General features: G+C 45.9%; 1 protein-coding gene and 1 long non-coding RNA gene across 26 annotated transcripts in view; one reads left to right on the plus strand and one right to left on the minus strand.

Annotated features, from left to right (window-relative positions):
- The window catches only part of TANC2 (tetratricopeptide repeat, ankyrin repeat and coiled-coil containing 2), a 282,115-nt gene that overhangs the window by 58,596 nt on the left and 203,384 nt on the right, over positions 1-20,135 (minus strand). For 24 of the 25 annotated variants that reach the window (XM_083809549.1, XM_083809550.1, XM_083809532.1 and 21 more), the window contains 2 exons: positions 11,568-11,849; positions 9,173-9,306 (listed from right to left, as the gene is read on the minus strand). In XM_083809549.1, coding sequence (XP_083665675.1) covers positions 9,173-9,306; positions 11,568-11,849 — 416 coding nt within the window. Of the gene's footprint in view, positions 1-9,172; positions 9,307-11,567; positions 11,850-12,811; positions 13,040-20,135 lie in introns of those variants that run through there. The other variant, XM_083809547.1, reaches the window with a different exon arrangement.
- Positions 12,964-16,831, plus strand: LOC310885802. Its single transcript, XR_014574985.1, has 2 exons — positions 12,964-13,047; positions 13,155-16,831. It is a non-coding gene; the product is annotated as an uncharacterized lncRNA (long non-coding RNA).

Consider the following 20,135-nt stretch of genomic DNA (forward strand, 5'->3'; position numbering starts at 1 on the left):
GATGTTATTTATTCTCCATGACATTTTCTCAATTTTCAAATCAAAAAGAGGCTGCCAAAAGCTAGCGCTGTGAGCTGAATCTGGTGTTAGAAACCAGGCTCTTTGCTTATATAACCAGAGTTGGGTGGGAAACGGTTTTCTCATCCTATAAAACTTTCAAAGGTTTCAAATCGTTTCTTTGCTCCGCCTTTGGGAACGAAGCCAGTTTTCACATGAAAAATGAAAGGAGGAGACTTCAGGACAACCAGGGGGCTGCTGTGGCTCATTCCCAACCAGGTTCAAACGCTGCTCTTTCTCCCCATAGCAGGTGAATGCCTTTAGCACCATCTCACTGCTTGAGATACTCTGCTAAGAGCTGGGAGATCATGTCCAGGTCTTGGGTGTTATTAGTCCCTCCTCCTCTCACTCACCTGGACAAGCCAAGAAGTACATCCAAGAAATGAAAAATAACAACTTGTTCAGGCTGGAAGCGAACATTGCATTGAACAAGGTGTGCTCTCAGTAAAAGCTTCATTTTCCATAAGCTGAATTTCTTTGCTTTAAAAAACTTTGCTCTATTGTTGAGAAAGGTCCAACGAGCTCTCATCATAAACTGAATTCTTGAGTGAAACATTTAATTTTATCTAGGAAGTGTTACAATGAAGGGAATCATCAGGGGACAGCCTGCTCTTCCGAAGATACAGGCATGCCTGGCTGCTGTCACCAGTATGCGTTCTTTTTGTCTGATACAATTTAAAGCATAATTTTTCTAATCATATTTTCAATTTGAACTTTGTCATCACATTGCACAAAACACCATAAACACTAGATTGGCCTTCCCATACTTTTAAAGCTTTATTTCAGCTCTCATGTTTGTTAAATGATGTTTACAAAGCTGGAAGCTGAGAAGTTCCTTGCTCTGGAGTTCTATTAAATTTAAATCATCTTCTCAAACACGGAGTACACAATGCCTATAAGCAATCCTAATGCAAAAGATGTGGATTACAAAAAGGGATGAGAAAAGTAACACCTAAATAAAGAGAACCAACCGTTCCATGTACACGTTTATGCCATTTCTGTAAGGGCTGAGAATGCAATTTCAGCAAGCTGAATGACTCCACATTGCGAACCCAAGGCTTTTTCACTGTTTCTATTAAATATCAAATGCCAAAAGTTACAAACTTGTATCATTTCCTCTCCTGCTTGCAAGAGAGCTTCAAAAATAATTCACACTTGTATCATGCATGTTTTACCTCAACTGATCCCACATGCTGGAGCATGGGGTAAGGCAAGCAGGCAGCCCTCGCGTGCCAGCTGTGCCGGCGGTGCTGCACAGCCAGTGCTCCTCGTGCTCCCTCCCGATGTGCAAATGTGTAAAAAACTCTTGGAAGCTGGCAAGGAGAAATCGCTTGCAAGCGATTCCACACCAAACGTGGGTTCTGAGGACAGAGATTCTTCTCTTTTGAACACAAATCTGCTTCTGCCCCGCTTAGCGCCAAAACAACGGCTTATCTCGTGCACCTCTTAGGAAAAATAAAGCAAGGACTCGGCCTGTAAGGCCTACGTTCCTAAAATAATTTGGAGAGTCTAGCTGGCTGGCTGCACACCAAAGAAACACAGTTATCATGAGCTCTGTGACAACTTATTTTTTTTTAAATATTAATTATGTGTTACAAGGCTTGAGCAATACCAGACGCAGACGGCAGAGCACCGCCTCTTGCGGCCTGCAGCCAGCGCTCGGTGCGTGCACGGCCCCGTCACCTCCTGAAGTGGGGTCAGGGAGCACTGAACCCTCCCTATAAATGACGGTGGCTCATCTCCCTAAGTGCTGAAGCAGAATTATGAAAGAAATCGTTCATACACTCTTAGGTGGTAAATGCAGCAGGACTCCAGGAGCCTCTTCTCCCAACCTTTCCGCCGCCGGCCATGCTGCTCTCTCCTTTCCACCACAACCACTTCCCACGTCTCTCTTTCTCCAGCCTCACAAAACCAGCACTGTTCACGCTGCCTCCTTGTGCCCCTCCATGCTGTGTCACAGCCCCATCCACCCTTTCTGGGACGCCGGACTCAGCACAGAGCTGTGTCCCTCCTGCAGACTGCCTTCTGCACCTCCAGGCTAAGCCACCCGCTGCGGCCGGGTGGTACTGCACAGGCCTTTATCTGCCCGATTCGAAAGGGATTTGGCTTCGGCTGAGAAAGGAAGGAAGAATTCCGTGCAATCAGGAAAAAAAGGGAGATTTCCTCATATAGATCAGATCTACGAAAGCAGCTGCTGGAAGAAAAAGGGCGGCACGTGTGTGCTAAAAGCAAAGCGGCTCTCCCCGGCACGGCAGAGGACACGCGGGGAACAGGACGGGGAGAGTCGCGTGGAAACAGCAGGAGGAAGAGGGCAAAAAGGGCCCGGAGTGGGGGAAATGAGGCACAAAAAGAGATTGTGGTGCATCACCTGGAAAGTGCGGAGGGAGAAAAGAGACGGAGCTTGGGAGGGGCAGGGGGCAGAGGTGGGAAATATGTGACAGGCCCGGGGGGCGGGAGATAACAGCCAGGAACAGGAGCAAGACCGGCAGGACAGCGCGCACATCAAAGGAGAAAGGGGCTGCAGATGGCTCAAGGGAAAGGAGTTATTTTTACTTAATAGGACAGGCCAATTTTAAGCAGCTCTCTGGCATTATTTGTGAAAAATAATATCCTCCATGTAAGAAGCATTCCTCTGACATCACGCCTCTGGTGTGACGTGTCTCAGCTTCCTTCTGCACGTGTCGGACAAGGAGGCCGTCCTGCCTCCACGTTCCTGTTCAGCCCCACCAGCCTCAAAGGAAGAACCTCGCTTACCCCACGGCACTGCTCCGCCTGTCCAGTGCTCCCCTGCTCTTACCGAAGCGCTTCAGCATTGCATTTTAACCCTATTTCTGCACCTAGTGACCTTTATCTCTATTTGAGCCATACAAAATAGCTTCACGTAAATTCAGTGCCATGCTTTCACCTGCCAGAAGGCCATCTGCCAGCACAGCGCTGGTTGTAATAACGCGAATGGAAATCAGCACTGCTGGGTTTTATTCATTGAACGTGACCATGCGCAGATGTGGAGACCCAGTTTATCAGGAACATTTGTTACTTCTACACAGCCGAGTTCGCCAGGAAATGCCCTCTGAAACTCATTAGTGTCGCATGGCATCAGTGCTCTGAAGTAACGAAGCCTTCCACCTCTGCATAAGGTAGGAGGGCTCCTGTTCTTTTTATACGCCCGCAGCAATGGCAATGACGCTTTGGCTTATGGCTTGAAGGATGGGGGAAGAGCCTCTGAAGTCAGCAGCAGTGCTCAGCATCAGCTGAGTGAGCTAATGCCATGGAAGCACAGCTCCCAAACCAGCTGCTCTATGTAGGGTATAATCCATTAGTGCTGCCGAACTGGCTTTCAGGCTCATTTGTTTAAGTGCTGCTACCACGAGCAGCCAGACAGCGGCCAGAAAGCCAACGAATAGAGCTGTTCAGTGGCTTATTTCAACTGTGTATCACATCCATTAAAAATCCTGGGTGAATAACGGAGAATACCTCCAGGGAAAACAGCGAAGGTGATCCTAACCAGAGGGGACACCCCGTTTGGGCTTCTTCCCTTGAGCTGAACCCATCTCACCTTGGGCTCTCTCACCTCCCAGGGGTGCTGGTGGCCCTTGCTGAGATGCAAAGGTCACCCAGGACATGTCTGTGACTCTGTATTTTTCCATACCGGTGGGAACACCTCTCGGTTCGTTTTGCTGAGGTGAAGGACCAGCACTGGACAAGCAAGGTCACACTCCAGCTGAGAGGCATCAGCCCAAGTTATACATTATCCGGAAACATTTGGAGACAGGAAAGCAGCACAGCAAGGACAGCAGTGTGGTGACTTGGCCATGCTGCTCACCAGCCCTGCTCAGAGGAAATTAAGTCAAAGGGTATTGCAATGGGTGAAAGAATAAATAGAAAAAAGGAAGAAAAAACACGGCACAACATGGGAGAGGTGCGGAGTGCTGTCTCTTGTATGGGATCTTAGCTTGAAAAACCTTGCTGTTCTTATTCACAACTTTTTTTTTCTTCAGTTTCACCTTACAGTCATTCTGTGATACCAGGCAGTATGTTTACAAGCACCAAGTAACAGCACATGAGTTTAGCAGATACACGAAGCTCTGCACTCAGCTATACGTGGCTAGCTCACCAGGAAACTGGCATGCACCTACTGCAGGGAAGGAGCCGAGCTGAAGCTTGACTCACTGGCACTGCTGAAGAACTGGCAGCCTGCTCTTTGTCAGAGGGCTGACTTGAAATACATTCAGGAATCCTGTAAACTGATTTCCATAATACATGCGTACAGATTAAAACAAAAGGCTAACCAAACGCACTCTGCCAGAAATGCTAATGTTTTATTTGCAAGTGTCAAGATGGGTGTTGCAATTTGAGAAGCTTTATTCATGACTTCTGAGAGTTTGCCAGATCTGGCAAGACAATCCCTCTTGTTCTTCTTCCCTGCAGGCCTCTTTATGCTACCAACTCCTACAGATGACAGGGGGTGGAGGGAAAACGGAAGGGAAACTTCCCCAGCAAGGACGGCTCTGCTGGGAGCTGGGGTCCGACAAAGCAGCCCACCAGCTTCTCCATGACTGCCAGGGCATTTATCAGCTCCACTGCCTCACCTCTTCTTCTGAGGCAGGAGAAGCCTACGAGTTAAAAGGGAAAAGGGGATTTTGCCAGCTCCATTCCTGAAAGCTAGATTAAGCTACCTTAAAAAAAAAAAACAAATTAGGAAATTGATTCACAGAAATCTCTGCTAAGAAGCAATTAATATTGCCATGTACTTCATATTTTCCTTGCAAGGAAATGGACGGCAAGTCATTTAGCACTTGATGCTTCCAGTTTCCTGGCACACTTCTTCATCCCTGTCTACACAACAGCACTCAACACGATGCCAACCACAACCTTGAATGCGACCCTGGAATGACAGCAAGAGTGAACTTTCCCTTTTGAAAATCTTCTCCCTATGCACACCCAAACTTCTCACCGGGAGCTGGGAGAGGAGGGCAGCCAGAACAGACCTCGGTGGTGTTACACACCAGCATCATCGTACTTCCAGTATTTTCTCTGCTAATCCTTCAAGGCAGTAATCACCCTGCTGCCGCTTACAAAAGCTTAGTAAGACGGGCTGTTAGGAGGAGAAATGGCAAAACGAACAGACCAGCCTCAAGCTTAAGCTCCTTGTTTTCTTTCCTTCACTGCAAACCTTGAGGAGCGTCCAACCTTTCCTACCACGACCACTTTTCATATGACAAAAGGCTCCGTTTCCCATCAGAGGGGGACTCAGACACTAGAAACCTCAGTGGTCGCACACCAGCCTCTGGGAGGAAGAGAATTTTGTCCTCTCCTTGTGATGTTTTTGTCCTCCTAGGGTCCATGGCGAGGATAACGTCAGGTAACTCCTGAACAAGCTGGACACAGATTGTTTCCTTGCACAGCTTTTGCAGGACAAAAATTACACCTGATACCGGTTTTCTAAATTGGCTCATTTCTAAGCATTTTTCTTCTCCGATTGTTTGCTGATGGACACTGAACTAGAAATCACAGATAACTTCAAACTACTCTACGAATACAATAAAATAATGCTCTTTTCCAGCATGGCAAGGGAGCTGAAAAGACAGCCTGAGCAGCGCTCCTGCTAGGCAGCCTTCAGTCACTTATTTTTAAAATTAACAATTTGCTCATCTCTGACAACAAGAGCTAAAAGCAAGCCTTGCCCCAACGAACTTACCGCATGAAAAATAGACAGAGAAGTACAACCCTGAGTAATCCAGAGGAGGAAAAGCAACTGTTCACCTTTCATTTCTGTCATCATAAACACACAGCTTCTGAGTTTGGGGTAAGTGACATTTTCAGCAGGAACGGAGTGGGTGAGACGGACGGCGTGCTTCCCACTAGCATTCTGGAGCCCGTGCCAACAATTACTTAAGCCTTTTAGTATATTATTAATCCACTTTCATAACGATCTGCATTTCTGTCTCACAATGACCACAGCACAACCCGAGAACATCCTTCTCCCTTCAGTGCAAGCAGAGGTGGAGTATCTGTACGTGGCTTTCTCTGTCTCCTCACATATGTTTCGTATCTCCCAAAATATTCCTGACAATTGTGGTTGTCCGTCACTGTCAACGCTTTCTTCCCTGCTTCATTTCTGCCTCCAGCCTTAATGCAACTACAGAACACACACGTCCAAGAACAATTTTTCCAACCAGACCAACCCAAGGGGCACTCTTTCTGTCATTTCTTTGGGCTCTTTTTTCTGCTGCCAGTTGAACAAACACTTTTTTAAGTAGGCCATTAGGAATTGTTTTTTTTATTCCACAGCTACTGACACAAGAATATGGCTTTCTCCTGCAAAGGATGTTCCTTTTTCTTTTTTAGATTAGACTTTGGGCAACCTTTAGTTTACCCATGTAAGGGTTTTCTGACACTGTCCCACAGAAGGCGTGCTGCAGCGTGTGGCATCAGACACTCACATTAGGCAGCTAAATTATTTTAACCGACTAGCTTCACTGCTGTCTACCAAGACCACTCAGTGTAGTAGCTCTTTTTAAGATTTCAACACCTTCAAAGCCTCAAATGAACAACAAATTTCCCTGATTTCTCAAAAGCAAGTTACAGACATGTGATTGAGTTTCCGAATGAGGCGATCCTACGCAGCACAAAGAGCTCCCAACTGTTATTTTAATGGATTTTCAATTACGTTGCCAGGTCAGTAATCCTTTTGCTCCCAATGTCACTCAGAGACTTCAAAAACCACAGCTGGGTTGGAATAGTCAGTGTTTGTTTTATCTAGGAGGACATCACACGGCACGGCTCTTCTAAGCAAATCAATTTATCTGCTGTTGACAGCAAGTATTCATCAGTGGCGATGCTGAGTTGTGCTACTCAGGAGGTTACTAAGAGTGCACTAGGCACACGACTTCCAGCTATCAACTTGACAAACATCCTAACCCATTTTATTTGCCTTTATTTCCCTTCCTGAGGCTGGATAATCCATCAAGCTTACTGTTTGTAACATGCCGTACTGGAAAAGGGTCTGATGCAATAAAACCAAATTGTTGCTTTTGATCAAGTACCATCAGCAGGAACATGGAGCTGAAAAAAAACCAACCAAACCAAAAAGCTCCTACACCTCCAGTAAAAGGTCCCTTTGTGATAAGAAGTGATACTCTGAATCAGGATTTAAGCACGTGCTTAATTTCAGTGCATGGCTTCATTAATGACATACCTGGAAGACAACTGCTGATTTGAACTGGGAACACCAAACACCACCCCGTTACGTATCCTTCCAGCGTCAGACACCCAAGGACCATTAGCTGCATGGATCACTCTGCTATTAATAGGGAGGGAAACAGGCAGGCGGATGAGATGCTGATCTCCAAGGAGCCCAGCAAGGCTAACGGCAAAGCTGGGAATAGACCCAAGGTCCCTGAGTGCTGAATCAAGCCCTGCCGCTGCTGCTCTGACTCATCCCGTAACTGTTTGCTAAACATTGTGAAGCTTTTTAGAAGTTTTGCATGCTGTGTCAGCTACTCGAGTAAAAGAAGCGATTCCAAGAACACGAAGGTCAACTCATCAGCCTTGGCATTGATCTTTTCGGGAAGGCCTCATGTTTGGAAGCCAGTGACAGCTATTTCTGGAAGCTGTCTGCATTTATGGCAGTTGAGATTTATTGGGAGATCAACAATCCCACCAAAAATCTGTAACCGTGCGGCTCGCACAAGAGGTAGTATATCTTCCTAACTCATCTGTTATGCTCTGACAGCAAAACACGGGATTGGTTTCACAAAAACTTTTGGCTATGGGATGAATGGGGCTTTAGAAGCCTTTCCTAAAGGGGTGCGCAGCCAAGGTATTACAGGTATTGTAGGTGTAACAACCCATTTTTACCTTACTTTTTGGCTATGAGGATTGTTTCTTATTTTCTTACTGGTCCAGTAACCAGAGATGCAAAAAAGCTTCAGTGCATCATCTGTGCACTGGATGTGACGCGCTGCTTGAAAAAGCCGTATCCCTTACCTTTTTCAGGGGGAAACTGAAGCTAAAACTGTATCCATTTATCAATTACGTATCCAGCAGGATTACTGAAGCACTCAGGGGAAGAAAGTCGAGATAGATGAGGCATTTTAAGCAGAGATAGCACGCTTACTGGCCTTTCTGGTAGTCTGTAATGCTGAAGATTTACAAGGAGCACGATGACTAATGCGTTCTGAATGGAAGCAGGCCTGGCCACTGCATTCCTTTCAAGAGCTCCATGTGGAAGAGAAGAAAATCAAGTCTTAATATTTATTAACACAGCCATCACACGCTCTCTGCCTTGCCATCTGGGTGCAGCAGAAAGCAGATAGGACAAGACAGTATCTGGTACAAAAAGCCAAGCAAAACACGTCCTGGCAGTAATTTAGAACAAAGACATTGCTAGATATTTTCCTCTCCATAGTAGGAGCAAGGCAACAGGAAAGCATAAACTGCTCACGTTCTCTCAAAGTGCGTAGGAAGAGCAAGCTCCTCGGATTTCAAAGCAATATAATGGCACCTTCCCACTATCACAAAAGTAGGACTGAATCTTAGTAATACAATAAAGCTCAAGCTGTAAAGCTTACCAACAGTAAGCAATACTGCTATACACAATCCAGTCTTGTAACAGCAAACGATCTGTGTATTGCTCAAAAGGCTGTGATCTGGTTTGTAGACTTCCCCCAAAAAACATCTAAGTGCACCACCCAGCAGTAATGCTCACAGCCTGCTCCTTCACCTGCTGTATGCTACCTGCTCCTTTCAAAACGAAACACCGGTCGCTTGGCAATTTTCTTTTCACTGCTGAAGAAAAACAACAATTGTTCTGGTAGCTGTGTCATCTCATAACACTTCCACTGTTGGAATGATAAAGTATGATGGCTGGAAAAGAAACTCTCAGAGTTAAAAGCACATGTATCTGATATAATGGGAATTTCATTTTACAGAAATAACTTTCCTAGGGTAATAAAACTTGTTCCAGAAATTTATCCTCTGTGCTCTCTCAGTAAGCTTTTGAATGTGCACATTTTCCATTGCACAAAGCGATGCAAGACAGAAGGCCTTCCAAGAGAGTCCATTAAAACCGACACGTTTCCAAGGCCTAAATAAATCCCGAATGTTTCCATACCTGTGAAGCGAGTCTCCGCATGGCCTCTTCCTGGCGCCGGCGCATTTCGGGAGTCCCGGGGCAGCTCCCGCTGGCGATCGAAGAGTGAGCAGACGGCGGCTGGGTTAAGGGCAGCTCTCTGTTTGCATCCACATCTGTCCCGAGGAAAGAGGTTATGAATGGCTATGGGACAAGCACGACCCACGTTACTATTGCCTACTACACAGCTGGCATTTTCTAGCAGTTCATTTGTGGCAGTTACACTTTCCACAAATATTTGTTCAGGACTTCAGGCAGTGGAACAACATGACACCAGCCAGCCAGGACAGAGGCTCCTGAAGAACTTTCTTTTGGAAGCAGCATGGGAAGGACTGCTAAGATAAAGCTTTAAGCTTGTCTTATTCATCTTCTCCACAGTAATTCCATTGATTTAAATTAATCACAAAAATTGAATGAATTGTGCGTTCCTGAAAGCACGCTCTGTCTTCAAGTTTGGTGTATTTTAGTGCAATGCTCCCTGGGCTCTGCAGTTCTGCCAATAGATCTTCCTTCGTTATGACCCATCGCTCGTTAATTTAGTTCAGAGTCCTTCTTCAGTGGAGACAGACAATTTTTCTGAATTATGTGCCCATTTTATAACATATAAAAATGGAGAGCCACAGCTAACATATCTATCTGGAGCCCATTAATGCTATCAGAGAGAGAAGCAGCAGTAGCACCAGGATCTGGAAAAGGCTTGCAAGCAAATAATGAATTATACTGGAATCATCTCTGTCAAATTTAACTGCGTTTCTATTGCATTTCTTTTGTCTGGCAAAGCAGAAATCAGCTGTACCAGTACAATAGTCCGTTCACCTGACCTTTGTGGTTAAGATTTTCAAACCACTCATTTTTACACCCATAGGTACTCAAACAGAGTATTATTGAATGACATCAAGACGTGCAGTACTTGATGATGCCTAATTACTGATTTCTTTATTTTAGGAACACTTCAAAAGCAACAGACTCTACTAGCAGAGGGTTGTCCTGGATAGATTGCAGCAATGCATCCTTGAGTTTGACTTGCAATCGTAACAGAAACAATGACCCATTTAATGATAAACAGCAAAGGAGGATGACTACTGCCTACATAATTAAATCCTGACTGTACTAGCAATGATGCACATTCTTGATTTTGAGCATACACCACCACCTTCACCTGTGTTGTTTTTTCTGAGCCAAGAATAAAAACTTTGAGGCTGTATTTATTCCAGTTTGCTAATGCTGATAACACAACTGCTGTAGAATAGTCAGGTCACCTAATTAGCATTTGTTATTAAACATAGATTTTAGTAAGCATTGTAGACTTTTCCAGCATGTGAAATTAGTAAAAAAGTTATTATCTTCTATAGCTAGACTAGGACTTTTCAAGTCTTTACGAAATGAAGTCAGATCTGTTGATGGATTCTAAGGTCTCCACCCCAGGAACTAACACTGAGGAATCACTCCACTTTCAACTTCATGGACATATCAGAGCGTGAACTAAAACACAGGTGACCAAGGATCTTTTTCTTCTGTGCATGAAAGGTACAGGGAGCTTTCTCGATATCCAAGCCTTTAGTCTGGAAACAGTTAAGTACAGTAGACTGCTAATCTCCACAATCCCTCTAAGTAAGCTGGGGAGACATGCAGTTGGTGCACCGCAGAGTTACAGTTAAAATATAGAAACAAGCCCTGCCTTTCACTACACATTGTTCTTGTAGCTCTGACAAGTGACACTACTCAACATGCCAACATTCGGTGACATTTCAGATATTTCTACATGGCTAAGAGCACTGGATTCCAGTAAACAGATTCAACTACAGTTTCTCTGAGATACAGTGACCTAGATCCTTAAAGATACCTTTAGGCATCTAACTCAGTATTTTTAGTCCTGTCTTATCCACTTACTCGGAGCAGAGTGATTTTAAAATGTTGTCATCCCCACCTGCAAACATGTCAGGGCAGAATGATGGGAATTGGATGGGACCCACAGGAGGCAGAGCAAGCCTGGCTGCCAAACCCACACGGGCTTGTGACCTACCCTAAACTTTCAAACCATGACAAACTGAGATAAACCAACTGTATGGGAAGGAGAATGCATCAGGAGGGATTTGTAATAAAATAATTGGAGCAATTAAAACTGGAGCCTTCCTGATCAGAGACAATCTGTGATGTTTCTAAGCCAGAGAAAGCAGAGACAGACTATTTTGACTCTTCAAAATGTAGATTTGGAACACAAGTAGTACAATGCTGGCAGGTGCTTCCTTTGCTTGGCAACAAAGGTTTAACTGAGTTCTTGGGTCTGAAGAGGAAAGGGATCTTTGCAGCAAAAACATTAGAAAAGTTGATGGAAAAGGTCTCTGAGTTTGGAAGATGTGCATGCTGTTGAACTTACGTTTTGGGGAGGCATGCGGGCTATCCGAAGCGATCTGTCTCATACGTGTGCCATGGCAGCTGAGCGCAACCAGCCTGGAGATGATGGCAGTCTTTCCAAAGCCTATGTTGCCAACGATCACCACTCCTCGGTTAACGCTGGCGTTTGAACTCTGCAGCTGAGCATCTATCTCGTGAAACACCCAGTCGCGGCCAACGAAGACGGACTCGGTGGTGATGCTGGGAACCTCAAAGAGCAGTGGTTTCAGAGAGATGTCAGGAGGTCGGTAAGGTGCAAAGCGTACTGTAAAGAAACACAGGGAGAGAATGTAAGTGTTAATGCTACCAGAGTAAAACCATAGATCTGAAACCACTATTTAATCTTCCTTAGGAATCTTTTCATTGCAAAAGGTGAAAAGAATACAAGCTTGTTTATTGCCCACAGGTTTGCTGTTAAAAGTATTGGCGCTTTCCCAGCATTTTCCATCAAAGGAGTTCAGGGAATTTTACAGGAGAAAGTAGTTTACAATTGGGGAAAGTGGAGCTGGAGAAATGAAATTTCTTGTTCAAGGTCACCATAATTAAAGGCCCTGCCACAGGGCAGAAAGCTCTGCAAGGCAGCTGTCCCTGTCCCCTTGTGACACAGAACTGCATGCCTAACGTCACCTGTTCAATACAACAAGCACAAAAATCTTACAAGCGTTCAGTCAACCTAAGCAAAGTTATCTCAACTCTTCCACCATCTATAAACGAAACCAGAATTTTCCTGTATGACAATTAGACCATTTATCTTTTCACGAGGAAAATCCCAAATTTAACTCAATCTCCTTATGCAGAAAATGTTTTAAAAACGCAGACTGATTTTAAAGCTCTACTGGCAGGCTTCACCATCTGCAGCACTGGTAATTGGCAAAAATTAAAGCAGCAGAATTCAATCTAAATAGAAACACAGCTTCAAATATTTGATTATGGCACCTCTTAATACAGAAAAACCCTTCCACCTACTCCTACAGTAGCCCCATCGAGCTCTGCCCCAGAAGATCTACCTGTCACATCCCAGGCAGCAGGGAAGATTTATATCAGGGCAGGAGCCTGATGAAATTAGGCTGTGCATTATCCCAATTTAGATATATGTAAGTGCATTTTGCTTCACGTGGGAGATGCAAAAGCAAACCCTAAGCAGTGTTACAGGCATCCTGAATATAACAAGGTGTGCAAGAAATGCCTGCCCCCGACCTGCCACGCATACTTGTGCAGTGCTACCACCTAAAACATAGAAGCTCGCTGCGTTCATTTTCCCCTTTTTATATGCAAGCTCATCTTCTGAAAACCTCCTCAGCATCTACGAGGGGGAGGGAGGAGAAATTCAAGTGCAAACCCCTGGCAATCAAAGGAAAATCAGAAGCATTTGTGGGTTAATTAATTCCTATGAAGGCAACAGAAGAGGGCTACAACTGGCTTCACTTTATATGCAACCTTTTCCTCTCTACTTAAAAGATGCAGTAAGTACCAAAAAAGCATTCTGCTCTATTTTGCTTAAACCTAACAACTTTTCAGCTTCTGGAGTTTGTTCCCATTATGAAATTAACACTGTCATTTGTTTCTTGAGATGCTATAGGCTCCCAGAGCCTCCTGAAAATCAAGCCAGCCAGAGACAGCTGTCCTCGAGTCGGCAGGTCTGCTTACTCTAGCTCCCCTTTCTTCATGTTTTTCTGCCCGTGCCAGGTGGGAATACTTCTCTCAGCCTCTAAAACTGGAATTATATGATGTCAGGAGATAAAATATATGACAATTTACTGAAACATGAAACATATGTGAGATGGAGAGCTGTGACTTCACGTTAATCTATATATGAGCATCTTTTTCCGGTAGCTTCCCAACGGCTTCTCATCAGGAAGGTTACAACATCCCATGCCACCTTCATTACATCGGCAGAAGCATGTTTCTAACAGAAGATATGCCATATCCCACTGCAGGCTATTGCCACACCAGCAACGAATGCAGTAACTGCTCCCTTTTGTACAGAGAATCAATTACAAAAGAGCGAAAAAACGGAGGGAAAGGCATTGACAGTAATGATCCCTTGTCTCCCAATTAGGACGGAGGTCAGGAAACCTCTGCCTTTTTGATCATTTCTAGAGTTTTCACATTTGCACATCTTCTCCTTTAATCCAAGACCTGGTTCCCCTACAGAAAACACAATTGGCAAGGTGTACCTGGCTGTGTGGCCTGGGGGCACCCGGGCACCAAGGACGTTTGCTCAGGTCCCCCTGCAGAGCAGACTTAGGGCTAAGGAACCTAAACAGAGGCATCATCCCTCAAACCCCAACTGTACTGCTTTCTTTTATGTCTGGTAGCATTATAATATATCCCAAATTGCAACATGAGACAATACTGACCACAGAAAATGCTGCGTGTCATTGATATTTCACAGAAAGCACAGAAATGTTATTTTTGAATCCTCAGAGAATAATTTCACAAGTCAGAACTAAAAAGCTTTGTTTCTATCTTGCTGGTCCCCCACCCCGACTTCTAACCCAAGAAGCCTCCATGTTGTGTACTACTGCCCGGCACCACGTACTTTTGCCACTACAGAAATATTCTGTGAGCTTTACTTGATGGTGAGAACAAGGGAAAAAACAAAAGACAAAAAATAAGCATTTCTTCATCGTATTCAGGGGGACGAGCACGCTTGCTGTGTCCCCCTGCCTTTGCCCTTCCAGCCTCACTTTCCGAGCCTCGAGGGAGGCACAAGGATGCTCCGACGGGCACGGCTGGCCGGCAGCCTGGTCTGTGCTACTGGCGTGTTCAAAAATGTGAAGCCATTCAAAGCAGACAGGTCAGTGCCACTCCTCAGGAACATAACTTACCTAGAAGACGTCTTCCCCTCCCCTGAAGACTTCAGGGATTCGCGGGGATTGCCGTGTGCTTCCTGCCACTGAAACGCTCAGCTCTCGGTTTTGGATTTATTCCACCTTTAGGTTATAATAAAATGTAAAACTAAAACCAAAGCAGCCTCGAAACCTTTTCAGGAACATTTGGGGGTGGAGGGAGAAGGTATCTGCCGTTCTTTCCATTTGGCACAAGCTATCTAGGGAACATACACCTACAAAGAGTAACAACTACACACAGATCTGGTGCAAACCTGGTCTTAGGAAGATTAACTCACATGGCTCATTCTGCCTAGAAGACCTGTGACTGGGAGGTGGTACACAGAAACCTGAAAACACAAACTGCTGGAAGCTCTTTGTGCTGGCACGGACAGTTGCTGCTTCTTCACAGCAGCAGCTTATTTTCATTTCCTTATTGCTGAGACAATTTCTTAATGAAAAGCTTTCAGAAAGTGGCCACAGAGACAGCAGGAGATTGCTGCCCAGGGAGAGGATGGTGTCACAGCGTGACTGATGTGGCTCTCGTCCTCATCCTCATCCTCATCCTGGGGACCAGCACCTGCTGGGAAGGGGGGTTCGGGCTCCCACCACCCGCACCCCACAGCCCCTGAATGGCAGCGATAATCAGGACTGCCCACCAAGTAACTTCACCTGAAAACTCTTTATTTGAGACAGGATTCCCTCAAGTCAAGGCTAACCGAAGGGGCCGGAGCTGCAAGAGCAGGATATGAGTTCAGCCTCAGAGCCGGGTGTGAGCCCTGAGCACCTCCCAGCCGCGCCGCTTTTTGTACGATACAGAGATTTAAGCCAATGCCATGAGATGTGGCAGATTTGAGCTGTGGTTCAGGAAGCTGAATTCAATTTGTTTTGAGATAAACTGACCCACCATACAACTTCTAGATGTCCTCACAGCCTATTTTAAACCAAACCCCGCGAAGCTGCAGAGGGGGAGTCCCCCGAGCAGAGACGCAGAAGGATTTAAGTAAAGGACTCGCTTTGCTGAGGGTTCTCTCTTGGCACAATCCCGCTCCCATCGCCTACACAAGCTGCTTCCAGTTGGGACCGTTGGGTTTCTTTGAAGTTTTAGGGCCCCCAGCTACTTAAGAAAAGCCCGTGCATCGTTCAGCATCTGCTGAGGTCGGGCATTCCTTCAGCAGCTCGCCTCCTGCACGGAAAGGTTCAAACCCCCGCAGAGCCCCCGGCTGTCCCGAAGGCACTCCGTGGTGCAGAGCGCTCCCACACCTGCCCCTGTAGTGAGAAACGAGCTCCAAAGGCTGAACTCATTGAAAATTACCTATCGTGGTACAGCAGCGGGATATTTTATCTACACGGGGAGAGGTGAGAGCTGTGCTACCACCCTGAAGCTTTTGCTGTAACTACAAACACGTTTTTTGACCAACCTGGGGCTCTACGTCAAGCCTCGTGCTCCGATGTGAGATCCTCCCCCGGGCTGTGCAACGCTCTGCTCTGAAAGCTATGAATGACCCAGGCACCCGCTGCCTCGAGAATCCCCCGACTCATCCCTCCCCTTCCTCCTCCCACGTTGCAGCAGCAGAGGACCTGCTGCCCATCCTGCGAGGCTCTGCCTTCGCACCCTGCAGCCTCTGCCCCAGCACCCCGACACCTCGCCCCCGCTCCCATCCCACCCGCTCCTGCGACCCACCCCCTCATGGAAAACAGCTTGTGGTTAAGTTGTTAAGTATTTGCTTTTTCTTTTTTTAATGCTGCAGGCAGGAGCCGTATTTTTATTCCCACTTGCAGGCGACGAGCGTGCTTTAAGTTTACGTCAGTGAGGAAACGCGGAGATTTTTGTATTGGGGTGGAGATGGCTTGGGAGAGGCGGGAGCTCCGGTTCGCCTCCCTCGCTGGGGGCTGTCACGCGAGCTCAGCGGGACGCGCTGGCACGGAGGGTGCTGGAGAAGGGAACTGCTGGTGCTGGGAGGGGACGAGCCAACGGGTGGCTGCAGCTGGCGGGGGCCCGTGTCTCTGCCCCAGCTCCGGGCTGGGGGGCTCGATGCCAGGGGGTGGCACGATGCAGGAGCAATGGCACGATGCAGGGGTAACGGCACGATGCAGGAGCAACGGCACGATGCACACAGGCAATGGCACGATGCAGGGGTAACGGCACGATGCAGGGGTAACGGCACGATGCAGGGGTAACGGCACGATGCAGGGGTAACGGCACGATGCAGGGGTAACGGCACGATGCACACAGGCAATGGCACGCTGCACGGGGCCAGGACCAGCAGGTGAAGGGGGCTGGCTGATGTAAACGACGTGTTTCAGCATCGCCTCTGATGGGAGAGATTTTCGGTCACGTTACACCACTGATGCTATATATAGAAAATGAAATAAAAATAATAATCGAGTTTCCATTTGGAAAACATCGAGCTAAGACTTGTGCTTGGTAAGCTGTAGCTTTACCTCACTTGTGCGTGTGTATATGCGATGTGTTGTGTTAGAGAGTGAAAATACATGGTAATTTCTTCTGAAAGGCTGCAGAGGAGGCCCACGCTAGTGCAAGCCAGATGTCTAACAGGTACCAAACGGTCCCAGGGGTAATATAAAGACAAGACTGAGTAAATATGTAAGCTGTGGGATCCAATATGCTCCTGCTGTAAACGGTGGAGACAGATTCAAATCTTCATTTCTTTCCAGAGGTGAGAATGGGTATGAGGCTGTGTGACGACTACACCCTCGACCGCTACACCCCAAGCAGACAAAGGGTATCCTAAAGACTGGACACGCATATATACACCTTGGTTGTCACCTGGTATATGCAGTCCTAAAATAGGCTTAACAAAACCCGGAGAAGAGACACGCCCACTCATCTGCCAACATCCAACCTTCCTGCCCCTGCAGACCTACCAACACCACCGAGCAAACGCCTTCTTCTGGCAGCCTGGCGAGACCTTTATCACTCCCAGGCTTCGCAATCGCGGGGCTGACCGAAGGCAGGGATGTTGGTAAGCCTCTTGCCATTAACTAAACACTCAGCGCCAGGTTCCTTTGGACATCAGTGCTGAGAATACGTTTCTTGTGCCACCGGCCACCAAAATCAAGGCCACATGCTAGGAGAAGACCCAGATATTTTGTTCGACTGTGCTGAGCTGAACCGTGGAGCAGGGTTAGCGGCTCTCAGTGCTGCCGTGCATATTCTTTTAAGCTGCTGCCCTGCAAATACCTGCTTCAAACCGCACCTTCAAGCCAACGCGTTTGCTTTGAAAGAAGAAAGCAGCATCAACATTTTCCTAGCTGGATCGTCTAAAAGGGTTATGAATTATTTAAAACTGTCATTGACTAATTGCAAGCTATGCGCCAGATCCTCATTAATTCCCGATGCTGTCTGCTGAACCACTCCAAAACCCTCCCCTGTTACTATTTATTTTACGAGCCTCAGCAGCCGGCGGTCCCCAGGCAGAGGACGAGGCAGAGGCACGTGGCCGTGCTCCTTTCGGGCTGTGCAGCTCCCAGGGGATGAAACGTGGGGCTCTGCTGAGCTCCCAACCGCGACCTCGACTGGCTCCACTTTGCAAAAGAATAAACAAGTCTTTCATCTTAAAAGCTCGGCTTCTAACAAAGGAATGAACAAAGTAAAGACTGGTAAAGAAACATGTCACACATCACGAGGGAAAAAAATACAGAGAGAGGAGGCTGCACTGCAACTTCAGCATTTGGGGTTGAAGCTGAGTAAAGGATAAACCCATGGAAAGGACTCTGTAAGAGAGGACAAGAAGGTTCAGAACTATTGGGTGAGGATGTGTGCACACATTTTAGACAAACTGTATTGAGGCACTTGACTTCAGCATTTGTGAATAAGCTGCCTTTCCATCCCTAAAATTTTGTCAAACACTTACTGGGGTCTATATTCATTTTTAATCAAAGATTTTAATAGAACTTAAGTCAGAGTACCACAGAAATACCCAGAACTTCAGATAATATGTTAAGGTAAATTAAACCCCTACTCCTATAGATATTGGTGTGTAGAGTAGGGCAGCATGGAATTTCCTCACCAGCATAATAGCTGATGAAATGCTGTGCAAGCTTTGGTACAGCCCGAACAATATATTCTAACCCCAAGCTCAAACGCTGTCTACCATACCTGTCCTGGCTCTTTTTTGCATTTGAAAGCATCAATTAAATCCCAGTGAAGCTGGCTGTATTATGGGCACGATTTAAAGAAGCCACTGGGCTGAAGACAAGCAGGGACAAAGTCAGACAAAGGCCCGTCCTGCTTTAACATGCAGGTCATTCTCTGCTACACCACGTGAATTTTTACTTAGCTTAGCTTGTTGAAAGAATCTTAACTGCCTGTTCAGAAATCATGTCTTTTTACAGACTCTTCTCTCTTTAAACAGGATTTGTTCTCAGCATCCTCAGCTCATTACTTCTTTGATATTTTGCTCTAGAAGCGTTTCTGTTGCCATTTTACTTTCCCCAGTGGAAGATGTATCTTGCTGTCCAAAGAAAGCCCATACCGGACGAAGATGCATAGCGTGGGTATTGCCAATATGTGGAGAGGAAGCCCAGGCAAGAAGCGCTTCACTATTTATTACAATGAAATGCGGTTCTGAATAACACAGTATCAATCAGCATCTACCGTGCCCTTCATTAAATAGGAACCCATAAATTAGTTGAATGTTTATTTCCTTTCCTTGCTTTAGACTGCAGCTTCTTTCAAGTGCCATCTTAAGTGTCTACATCCATCACCATGAAAGCAGTACCTATTTTTCACGGACTGCATGCCTGAAAAGGCTAAACTATTTTTTAACATACCCAAAAGGCTACAGCATTCAATAGACACCAAGACGGGGGGAAAAAAATAAATAAATAAAAAAACACAGAAAATTATAAAAGAAATTTTAAGGAAAACATGCTATTGCCATATGGCCTATATTAGTCAACAGTCCTTTTCCATTGTAGTGGTTGGGTTTGAACACTTTCACCAGCCTCTCCTCCCCTACCCAACAAGATTCTTCTCCCACTGCATCAGCACAGACACTTTCCTGTTGGAGGAAAAAATAAATAAATCCTGATGGCAACAGTTGGGATGTGCTAATACCATGTAATTTGGTTGCCATCTGGCTTCTGCTCCAAGGTACATCATAAGTATCTTGTACTTCAGGTTACAATAACCCAGAACGGCTTCAGATTCCGCTGGCTCGAAATAGTAAAACCGAGAAGAGCATTCGCCATCCTATTAAAAACCTGCCACCGGTACAAGTGCTTGTAATGCTCTTATAGCCTTTGGGATTACACCGCGAAGTTCTTCACCTGGTTAAAATAACTGATTTAACGGGCACAAATAGGCAGGACAGTCCCCCATTTAATTGCTCTGCACTGGGATTCTTAAACACCAGGAACAAAATAAGTGGGCTGTAATCTATGTTGCCAGATCCTGGGCCAGTAATTGCTTCATTATTTCAGCAGAGTGCCAAGTCTAGAGATATTGAAGTTAAGCCCAAGTTTAGCATTTCCAGTTGGAACAAAGCACTGGTGATTATAACAGCCCAGATCAATGCAATTTCACAATAATATCTGGACCACTGAGGATTGGGTGGGTGGGGCACAGATATTCATTGAAATGAAAATATTTCCAAATAGTGATGGCTTGATTTTTTTTACATCCTCTTCTCTCCCCTCCCCACCTCTTTTTAAAAATAGCACAGCTCCTCAACTAGAATCAGCAACAAGTTCCA

Source organism: Anser anser, assembly GCF_964211835.1.
Source record: "Anser anser genome assembly, chromosome: 23".
In the NCBI taxonomy this organism is placed as follows: domain Eukaryota; kingdom Metazoa; phylum Chordata; class Aves; order Anseriformes; family Anatidae; genus Anser; species Anser anser.